The sequence below is a fragment of the Scomber scombrus genome, chromosome 16 (genome assembly GCF_963691925.1).
Source record: "Scomber scombrus chromosome 16, fScoSco1.1, whole genome shotgun sequence".
Taxonomy (NCBI): domain Eukaryota; kingdom Metazoa; phylum Chordata; class Actinopteri; order Scombriformes; family Scombridae; genus Scomber; species Scomber scombrus.
Window position 1 is genome coordinate 26,112,281 of NC_084985.1, and position 12,019 is coordinate 26,124,299.

Sequence of the window (12,019 nt, forward strand, 5' to 3'; positions counted from 1 at the left end):
AGACGATGGTCAAAACAGCACTGCGATTGGTCTTCACCCTTAATTATTAATACAGACTGAGCAGAATCGGCAACATTTTAGGGATAGCCAGGGCTTTAAGGGGGCTTTGAGGTTTGAAATTGAATGATACTGTTTTTTAGTTTCTCCATGGCATCATCTTTCTGAGTACTGTGTTAATATGACTCCTAAATACCTAATGGAAGAAAGGAAGAAAGGCAAATCATCTTCAATGCTTTAATCATAACCTTCTCTACATCTTTAAATGATTGATGATCATCTTCTCTGTTTGCTAGAAAGCAGAAGTTCCAAGACTGGGGTTTGAACGAGCCTAGAACTAGAAGTGTGTGTGTGTGTGTTTGGTTTTCCCCCATCCCTGTTGATTAAACTGTTACAGTAATGTGTATATGACAGTGAGGAACCCCGGGGTAGATGAGACTTTGCTGGAGCCAAACAAGCAGCAGCTCTCCCCCCACTGGAAGCTGCATCTCTTATTTCCCACAGCTTGTGATGCGGGGGTTTCAAACTATAAGTGAGATACCAGCCAAAACCCCCAACCCTCTAAACCCTGGATGACTCCTTTTTTACACAGAAAGCAGTGAGAATAATTTTAGACTTGTGAGGGCATGTATTGCTAGAAGACAGAAACCCAACAGGTATGTCAAGATACATGCCTACATTTACCATGATAAAGGCTATTTCCAATGTGCTATTTATGTTCTACCTTAGGCCTTGAACACCTGCCAGTAAAATAGGTAGGGGGTTATGGTTTTCCCATGTCTTTCTTGCATATATACAGTATGTCAGATAACATAGTAATACCTAAAAATATTAGTCATGGGACAATAAGGAAATAATACCCTTTTAAAAGAAAGGAATGACCCCAGAGGACATGGCCATGGTTGTTGGTTCTCTAAAATGGTATGTGATGTCCCGTCAGTCCCACATTAAACACTGCCAAACTTTATGTACACTATATAAAACAGTAGGCAAGTGGCCCATATTACTGAAATGAGGTCTAATAAACATACCAGAAAATGTTATATTTTTATTCCACAACTTCAGTGTGTCAGACTGGAATAGATAGCAGACAAGAGAAGTGGAGTGTAAGTACCATCTTATAAATAAGGTCAACTATAAATGAATCACGCCTCTGTTTATCATGTGTATACCAGATGAAGTATCTCTCTAATATGTGCAATGCAGAACATATATATTCACATGAGTCACTTCTAGTCAAATGAGTATGAAAATAGGTTGTAACTCTGTTAGCTCTTACTTACTAATAAAAAAATAAAACCATCATGCCCTTGGATACAACCCTAAATTTATTTAAAAAGCAATTTTATACTTAAATGAATTCAAAGAAAATAAACAAATCATAAAGACCTGTGTTTCCACTGTGCTGTTAATGTCCCCCAAAATAACATCCTGAAAATGTGGCCCAAGGCTGACCCTTATCACTGATATAAATTATAAGAAATGACTACCATGTGAAAAGCCCTATTTTATGTACTGTAGTAGGACATGAGATGAAAGAAAAGAATGTAGAAATAAAGGATGGTATTATTCATGCACCATTTACAAAGCAGATAACTTTGTTTTTTTTTGCTGTTTGCACCCTTGATTATAGTCACGTAATGTGGGTTGGATGGTGTTTGTAGCTTTTTAGTTCTCATTGGATAAAGAGGCTGAATTGCTAGTGTTCCTAATAACAAGGATAATTTACACACTGATTTAAGTGTGATACACTGAGCTGTTTTTGTGTGAGTTGTGTCCATTTAACAAATTGCAGTTGTTATATGTTTGTCTTTTGTCCAACACAGATTACATTTATAACAGTCTTTGGCAAATAACGTATTTACTTTTTTTAATGATGTTTCTGTCTGTGGTGGTTGTGTTTTGTGGTGATAATAGTTGTACACTTTATATCATACTGTAAATGTGGATATTGCCAGAATTTTTTTTTTGTATATTTATGTCGGTGTGTAAAAACTACATATAAAGACATGGTAAATAACTGTAATAATTTGTGTTGGATATGGTTTCTCCATCTAAAATGACAGAATTTATGAATATTCAAGCGTTTTTCATTTCACAAGATGTCTCCTGCTTCACTGTAAAGTCCGTTCTCATTCTTTGTGCACTGAAGGCTTCAAGTTTCTACATCACACTTGTGTAAGTTATATACTGGACCATGACCATGGCTCCAAACTAGTAGTGATGTCACAAATCATGCTTGTATATAGATAGATTATTTTTTAAGCCAGCACAGAGACTGAAGTAGCAATAAGAAAAACACATTTGAGTGGAGGGGACTTGGCATGGTGTGCTTAAGGTCAGAGAGTTTAAGTACTTGGTTCAGATAAGGAATAGATTATGTGGGACTATGGCATGGTTTTTTGTTATGTGAACAAACTGATTAGAAATGACCCATGAAATGTGCTACATGTCCAGCCAGCACCCCAACCTTCACACCCCTATTTTCTTCATCTTTAGATATAGAACACTCAACGTGATGTTTCATGTCATTATTATCCTTCCCTCAATGATTTTTCTGTTTGCTGTGATGGTTCTACCCATGGTGACACACCTGACTAAACATTTCTACTAGTGGTAAGGGTTTTGGATGCAGAGATCCCATTTTCATACAGGGAAAACACTGATCATCTGTCTAACCCAAAGATCTGAATCCTACCAATCCAGTGCATGCTATTAGAAGTAACACCTTGTTTTTCGATCCCGAGATAAAGTAGACATTTTATTACCACGTCCCCGTCCTTCTCTATACTCTCACCTCTCCTCTGCTTTCCTCAGTGGCTCGCAGCACAGCAGCAAGACTCTATCTGGTGGTCAATAATTACAAAGTGTGGTTATGTGTCACTTTAATGGCCCCCCTGACTGCAGGTTAGAGCGTTATGACCACCATTGTACTGTAGCGGTTTATAACTCTGTTAAACAATTCAGCAGAGGGGACTGATCACACCTCAGCTCCACCCTAATCGTCTCCCATTGTCACCCCGTGCCAGACAGTGGCAACATTCGCATGAGGCGAGTCCGAGGTGGACACCTGTGGCAAAAGGTGCTGATATATGAGGACAAATTCTCTGTAAGGAATATCCTAGGTGATATCTGAAGCCTTGTGGATGAATCAATTTTAGCTTCTGGACCAAGCTTGTAGTAATATGTTATATATTATATATATATATATATATATATATATATATATATGTATGTTATGTACAAATGTTTTGAATACTTCCCTTATTCCATTTTTAAAGATCACATTTGTCCTTACAAATTGAGGTTGATATTGGAAGATCCTGTGGTGTTCTATTTGTGTCTAGCAGGAAGTAGCTTGTCTGTTGAATAAAGAGGTGGAAATGAAGGATGCAGAGGATGATTAAAGTGATTCTGCTGCACTTGGTTGTTGATGTTGGTTGAATGTTTCTTTACTTGCTGCTGCAGCTTCCTGTGTGACTGTAACCACAACAAGACCCACACTGAGGAGAGCGATCCTTTTACTAGTATTTGAGTTCACGCAATTATACAAACATCAAACACATCAGGTTCAAACTTAAAAGATCATAAACTCAAAATTGGAAAACTCTTAATTCACATTATTTGCAGTTGGAGGTGTTTTGTCAACAGTTTTATAGACTTCTCTTTTATAATAGTGGTCTTTGTGGAAAATGCTTTTTGGGCTGCAGGGGGTTTTTCAGCTGCAATACTGCAAATGACCACTGGGCAATATTAGTAGCAAGGCCTAGCTATGGCCCCATGTCCAGGTCTTGTTATACAGCCATGGTCCTTATGCATAGTGTCAAGGACAGCCACATTTAAAATGAGCCAATGAGAGGTGCAGTTACATTCATCATCTACTGTTGGATGAGCTAAAGAGAAGAAACTAACCCAGACTCATTGTGCGTCTGTGTTACAGTGTAATTGGGTGAACCTCTGAGTCGACTTGGGTGACACCAACCTGCACCACCATGCATCTGTGTAGTGCTGAGGTGGTACCGAGCCTGCTCCAGTCACACTAACCGCAGCCAGGGGGTCACCTGATGGCCTCCAAGCCTAGCCACACTTCAGCTCGCTCAGTGCTCCTGCCGGCACCCTCCACCCATCGCTGTGATGAAGACCGCCAGCCGCGCCCAGCCCCGCAGCAGTCCTCCGCTGGTCCAGATGAGGCACTACACACCTGGGGTGTATCCTTTCCTTTTCCCATCGGTCATCAGCTCCCTGCCACAGCTGCCGCCACCATCACCGCAGAGGCTCCAGATCCAGCAGCCATCTAGCAGCGGCAGCACACCGTCACCTGTGGGTGAGTACTGCTGCTGCACCATCCAACACTAACACTGACTGTACGTGTATGTAAACAAAGCTAATATAATGTAGCTGTTAAACTACCAAGTAGTATTAGTGGCTTCTGTGTTAACCCACCAATGGGGGAGCCAGCACTTTAAAATCAGTGTAATAAGTAGTATGTCGTGAATGTAGCCACATGAAAAATCAAGGATGTCAATGTTGGTGATTGGGGGTGTTGTACTTAAGAACAACTGGGTGCTTGTGTACTGCTAAATTGTTCCCAAATCTTCTTTAAGTCCATACGGACATTACAATGTTTCAACAACTCTTTATGTTTTCTTTTGTGTAGTTTTTGTTAACCAGGATCTGCAGAATTTTAAGAAAGCGTGTGTGTGTGTGTGCTGATACTTGGTGTTGCACTTCTGACCTGTAATTAATGCTCACCCCTAATTTATTAATGGAAACTACAATCTCTCCCTAATCTTGACTGGCCCATGGTTGACCCTTATCACTGATATAAATGATATGAAATGACTACCATGTGAACAGCCCTATTTTATGTACTGATGAAGAACATGAGATGAAAGGAAAGAATGAAGCAAGAGAGGATGGTATTTTTCATGCACCATTTGGAAAGCAGGAAACTCACTTTTTTTCTAATTTTTTTTTGGCTATTTACGCTCTTGTGCTTTTGCTGTATTCACATAATGTGGGTTTGATGGTGTTTGTGGCTTACACGTTTTGATTGGATAAAGAGGCTGAATTGCTAGTGTTCCTAATAACAAGGATAACAATGTTCCTGTGTACCCTACCTTACTGACAGACATAATGTTAATGATTATATTGCCAAAAAAACCCAGGTTAGATTAATTTCTACATTGTTGTATATTTATATCAGTGCATGACAATTACAAATAGAGACACAATAAAATACATTGAAAAATCCACATTCTATTAATATACAATTATGCTTCACTGTAAAGTCCATTCTCAGTGTTTGTGCTTCAAGTTTCTACATCACACTTGTTACATACTGGACCATGATTGGCTCCAAACTAGAAGTGATGTCATAACGAGCAGTAATGTTTCATGTGATATTTATCCACTGATCTTTCCCTAGTCTTAACTAAGCTCTTTAGTGGCCCTGTCCTAACAATACCTTAACAATACCTTCACCATAGTTCTTTTACCTTATCTGCTTTCTTTCCAAAACCTTTACCCTAGCGCGGTTGCCATGCAAGAATATTGTGAGAATTCCAATTAATTATGATATGGGATGTAAAAAAGAGTTTTGGTTTTGACAATCATCCAATATCAATAGTCTTACCTGGAAATAGGGTTGGAATTTACTGTTGTCTACATATGAGGACCTGATGCAAACAGGCTCTAAAGCAGGGGGGTCCAGACCAACTATAATTGATTTACCAACCAAAAGAAGGAGAAAAAAAATAAATCCTAAATTCCAAGAGGGCGAAATAACAACAGTTTTAATCTGACACAATCTTAACATTCAGCTTAGTTACCAGAGCAGAATCATGAATGAGTCATGTAAGCCGTCTCTCAAAGTTCTTTTTCATTCCTTTTATAGACATAAAATAGTTTGTATTTGCTGCAGGTATGTAGCAAATCTCTCTATCTTTCTCTCTTTCTCTCTCTCTCTCTCTCTCTCTCTCTCTCTCTCTCCCCCTCTCTCCCCCTCTCCTTGACCATCCCTTCACTAGACTAGACTATTTATTTTCAATTTACTCATTTTGCATTCTGGGTTTGACAAACCGGTCGCTCATACATGTCAATCAAGTCACACGTGAATCAAGTGGCATTTTTTTTTAATGGCACGCAATCTACCAGCATAGGCTTTGCGATCAACTGATGGACCGTGATCGATGTATTGGGCAGCCCTGATATGAAAGGTTTCAGTGCATGAATATAAATCCAGTTCAGTTTATCTGAATACATTCAGTCATGCTTGTTGCTCTCTGTATCAGTAGCTTGTTGTCTCAGTGCGCCCCTCTCAGATGACACTCGGCCATGCATGTCAGTTGGGGTAAAAGCTCACTGAACAATTAGGAGAGCCACACAAGCACAGGTGGCTGCCGAGCTACTGACCTTATAAACAGTGGTTGTACAGGTCATGTTCTCTACTGAACTGATCTAAACAGTCAATAACAGTCAGAAGTGAAGACTAAACAGGATTCTCTCAGCCTGAGCTTGGATAAAACTTTTTGGACTTCAGTTTTTAACAGAACTGAACCGCGGAGTTTGATACATGGGTGTTTTCCAGGCAGGGACAGCCTCATGAAGGCATGCTATTGGTTGCATTTGGGGAAATGTAGGATCCAGTGTCTTGCCCCCATACTAGGAACTAATAACTAATTTACACCTGGCACATGAGATCTGATGGGACCAGAATGCTATCAGACCTGGCAGACCACATCTGAAGGTAGGTCAGGCTCGCACTGTGATGGGTTCTCAGTGAGGTATAAATGCAATCTGTGCAGCATGACCACATTTATAGAAGGAAAAAAAAGTGTTTTAGGTATAAATAACATCCCTTCATGGCATTGCCTCCATTGACCTGGAATACACCATGTCTACATGTCTACTGACAAGTCTGCCCAGCTAATTTGCATACTGAGATCAGATCACAATGTCAGTACGAGTCAGATAACAAGAAGGCATTTTAATAGCAGGTATAAACACAGAGGCTCATGGATCAGATGTCTTAATCTCTGTAATGTATCCAGATACATATCACATGTTAATACAGGTGTAAATAAGGCCTATAGGTCAGGATATCTCAGCCTCCACTGTGTCCATTTTTACCATTCTTTTTTATCATGTCACTTTGGATTCTCCCAAGTAAGTGCAATACTAAACTGCAGGAATACCCCCATTTATTTATGTATAACAGTATAATAGAGACACAATATCTACTTCCCTACAACTACTACTAAACACTCTTGAGGTGTAGCTTTAAATCTTAAAGAGATGCACATTTACATTAAGATGACTTTCATAGCTGTAAAATAAATAAGAAATGAAGTGCTTCATTGTTTGGAGATGACATGAACCAGACAGAACATGATAACACCTCAGATAATGCTGAGTAATCCAGACAGCAGCACGACTCCTGGATTATTTCCTCACTAAGTGGTCTGAGGTGCTCTACACCGCTGCAGCAATATTTTTGACACAATCTGGTTCGTGTTGCCTAAGCCTCTGCTCGCCTGTTTTCATCCCCACATATTTTACTCCCTCTGTTTCCCTCCACTCCACACCCCCCCCTCCCCTTCTTCACCACCACCTAAAAATCTGCTCTGACATGAAAAGCAGCAGGCAGGTTCACCCAGGGGGGATTCTTTCCCCCCAGCGAGGTGCTCAGGTGTGCAGAGCGGCGTGTTGCTGAACTCTGAAGTGTAAATAGACACAACACAGGGAGTCTGGGAATTTCAATATTATTTGTTGAGTTTTTTTTTTCTTTTCCTGTTGATAATTTTTCTCAAATGTGCTGAGGAATTAAACACAAACTATTTGTTGAATATCTAAATTAAAATGCAAATTCATCAGAGTAAGTGCACTTAGGTGGAAAAGTGTTAAAATAGACTCAGCTGAGATCAATTGGAGTTTGATTTTAGTTTTTCAATTTATATATATATATCACTTATATAGTTCCCCCGTGTTACCCATCATCCTAAAAAAAGACATACCCAGCCCTGTATTGCTCTGAGATTCTCTTTTTAAGAAACATACTGTTCTTACTCTTATTTATTTCAGTCAGTTCTATGTTGCTGTTTTCAGTGAAACTCAGCACTTAAATGTGTATAAAAGTCTGACAATAAAGGCCCTTTTACATACATCAAAGCTCACTACAGATAAACAGCAATAAGGTATAAAAAATTTGCAGTCACAGTGCTGCATTAAAAGTAGGTCTATTTAGATCTACCACAATCCAAGAAGACGACACTTAACCCGATTTTCTTTTCAATAAAGTTTTGCATTATGAAAAGACAAGACGACAGAAAGATGTTTTTAAAGAAGCTTTTTCTGAAAAGAGCAATTCTGGTATCAGCCATGTCTATTCTGGCAGGTAGATGTGCTGTTGTACAGGACAGAGACGACGCCGGACCCATTTTGAAGAGGCTGTTAGCCTGTTGTGGTGAATCTTCAAAAAAAGGGTTAGGGTTTTTGTGATTGGCAACTAGCTGTTGCCACATGTGATGTTGTGATTGGGTGAATCTTAAAGCTTGTTCCAGACAAAAATGGAACCAACAAAGAATCAACCTTGGAAATAAATGGTGGATTTCAGTGTAGCAAAGATTCACCTTTTATGTGTATTCATTCAGTATTGTTTTAAATGACATGCATATTAATTATCCTATATATCTCACTTTACTTAAAAGAACCTCAATCCTTCCATTCTCTAGTTGGATTTTAATATCAAACATAATTTTCTTAGTGTTTCTTTGATGTTAGTTTAACACCAATCAAAAGAACAGCCAAGTGCAACTGAGAGAAACTCATTAGTGAGAACAGCATTTCTGCTTACAGGAGAAATTCAGCACAACGTATTGGTTAATATGACATGATGGTTTTGGTGAACTGATGGAAGTAGTGCAGTGCTGACCCCTTATTTTGAATCATTTTTCAATCTGTTTTTTTAGTGGTACCCCAAGTTGTCATCTTGTGACCTATTTTCAGGGTCCCATCCCAGAGGTTGGGAGTCACTTGAGTTAAACCAGTGACTTCAGTCAAAGTCATACCCATCTCTCTCTCTCCCCTGTTTCCTGTCGGCCTCTCTGACACCAACTGTCCAATGAAGGCTAAAAATGCAGAAAAAATAATAATAAGAAAAAAAAGAAAAAAATATATACCTATAATAAGAAGTATCAGAATATGTTTAAAAATACAATTTCATAGTCATTTTCTGCAGATGAAAGCAACATGAAGAGAAGGTCAATACATTAAAATAATCTCGCTTGGCTGACTGGGGCAGGACAAGAGTTTAGACATGAAATACACAGCAACATCAGTAAAGATAATATCCATCCAAACAAAAACAACAATAAAAAGCAGATAAAAAGACAAACATATGCTGTCGTCCTCTTGATCATCCTTTGGTGTGTGAAATAGACTAAAACAGAGACTGTATTATTTACAACATTAGAGACAAAAGAATAAATCTGAGCCCGTCTGATACAGAAACGTCTGAACTTTGGGCATCAAGGAAATCCAGATGAAACAAACAGTGAGGTAATGAGCACTGCCACGAGTGTGATTTATGAATTCACACCAATGATGGGGGCCGTCGCAGTGTCCCCTGAGACACACTCAAACACTCGCTGTTGTTGGGTCAGAGGGCCGGTCTGCCCTGCATGCCGCCTTCTACTTCCACTAGGGGATTCACAAAGGAAAGTGAACTTTACTGCAAACATCACACACCTCCTGGGAACTCCAGTGGCCCATTCAGCATCACTGAGAAGGGTGTGTGTGTGTGAGGAAGAGAGAGAGGGAGAGAGAGAGAGAGAGATAAAGTGGGAGGGTGCATGTGTAAGTATGAAAGAGATAAAAAGGACACCAAAGACAAAGGAGTTATTATAATCAAGCACACACATTAATGCATGAATTCTGCATTTTTACATTCATATTGCAACAATTTCCATAATGCATGATGGAGTTTTAACATATTAAATTTTTTGGAGGCAGATGCTGCTGTTCTTTGGACTTGCTGCACAATCCACTTTCATACAATCATTTTAATTTCCATATATACAATTAAAAATATACAAGAAAAAATAATAACCTGTATTGACCCCTAAAAACTTAAAATGGAAAATTTGACCATATATATTTTTTTAACTGTTTCAGGGGTCCTTTGGTTTCCTCTAATTCCATATGTAACCTGTTTGTATGCCAACAAAACTTGCTTAAGTTATGTAATCAACACAATGACAGAAACATCAAATCTTTATTAATAATTGCTTTACACTTTTGTTTTGAGGTAATGCAATGCAGACTTTTCAGTCTGTATTTAAACTGCACTATCAGAAAAATAATATTACTTTGGCAAAAAGAGAAAAAAACAAGACTCAATGTTCACTGTAATGAATTATATAAGCACACTTCAAGAGTTTGCTCATACAGGAATGAATGGAAACCAAAGGCTGCCTGGAATAGTAGAAAAAAGTATATGATTTATAGTTTAACTGCTCTGCTACTTAAAGTACTTAAGTTATTAAAAAAAATATCCCATATATACTGCATCCATTTATTCTTCTAATTAAGGCTATTTTACAACAGTGAAATGTTCAGGGTCATGACTGTACATCTAAAGGAAATACTAATGATGCATTCCATATTATTTAAGACACATTTCATTATCTTGGCCATTCGTTATGTTTGGAAATTTCCATGTCCACTATAATGTCCATCAGAATTTCAAATAACTTGGTGTATAAATATGGTGTTAATCCATTAATTCAACTCTTGAATACTTTAATATGTTCAATATGATTGCAACAAACTAGCTGGTACAATGTGTCTTAGGACCATGCCTGCCAGGAAAAGTTTATGTTCCTTCCAAATGGGGATACTTGAAGACAAGGCAAAAAGCCTGCGGTCACTGCGTCCCCAATCTCGCTCCAAGAATCCTTTTTCCTTTGCTTGTCTTTATAGTCTTGACCCAATTAATCTTACACTTGGGGTAAATATGGAGAAGGGCGCACACTTTTAGACAGTATGTGCTTGACAGTATTCATGGTGTTGAACTCATTGTACAGGAAAAGTGATGGAAGTACTTTCATGAAGAAAGAGTGGGCTAGTTGGCATCAAAAGTCATCTATAAGAGTTTGATCAAAAATATCGGTCAGCTAAACAAAAACCAAACCATCATCATTCTCTGATTGGAATGTCTAAAAAAGCATCACACCAGCATTTCAGCGTGCCGGTTAATGGATCCTGTCACTCGCACACTTTACGGCCTCTTCACATCTGTCGTATCCCCTCCCCACGCTCTCCTTCCGTCTGGCCTTGGGGGGGACGGGGGGCGGGGGAGGGGGACACCTGTACTTCCAACCTGTCAGTGTCTTACCTGCTCACGACCCCAACAGATTATCAAAGCCTTCATCTGACAGGAGAATGTCAACACGCTCCTCGTCTTATACAGAAAAGATGCTTACGGAAACATTTGCTTCCCCATCGCCCCGGAAACATTTGTGTCTTTCTCCTCCCCGAAATGCACATGGCAGCATCACGTCTGGAGCTGAGAGGTGTCCTGTCAGCTGTGATGAGCAGGCTGCTACCTGAGGGTAGTGCATACATGTTTTTGAAACAAATTTGCTGTATAGAGACATCATAGTGAGATCTAGTGTGCTAATATAAGAGGTTAAAACTCGTTCACCCAAATCACTCACTTATCTGTCCTGATATCTGGCCGTGCAAACTTCTTTTAAATGGAACTTTTTCATTGCAGCAAGCAACAAAAACAAAGATCCATTCACCTTCAAAAGCATTGTTCACAGCAGGCATTTTGACTTGTCATAATAGAAAAATCACAGACGTTACTTATACTATTAAAGATGGCGCTGTTCAATTCAAATGCTCCAGTAAGTCATGACAGAGCCTTCATACATTATGACAGGACCTTGAAACTGAAACAGCTACAATTTAAGAATGTCATGTTGTAGTCCACATACTCTTCTTCCTTTTTAAAACCTGG

General features: G+C 39.0%; 2 protein-coding genes across 2 annotated transcripts in view; both read left to right on the forward strand.

The window, feature by feature from the left end:
- Window positions 1-12,019, forward strand: part of septin7a (septin 7a) — a 461,874-nt gene that overhangs the window by 159,295 nt on the left and 290,560 nt on the right. The gene's annotated exons all lie outside the window — the stretch shown is intronic.
- LOC133995962 (retinoic acid receptor beta-like) overlaps window positions 4,132-12,019 on the forward strand; it is a 121,590-nt gene continuing 113,702 nt past the window's right edge. Inside the window, exon 1 of the mRNA XM_062435471.1 lies at window positions 4,132-4,321. Coding sequence (XP_062291455.1) covers window positions 4,132-4,321 — 190 coding nt within the window. The remainder of the gene's footprint in view (window positions 4,322-12,019) is intronic.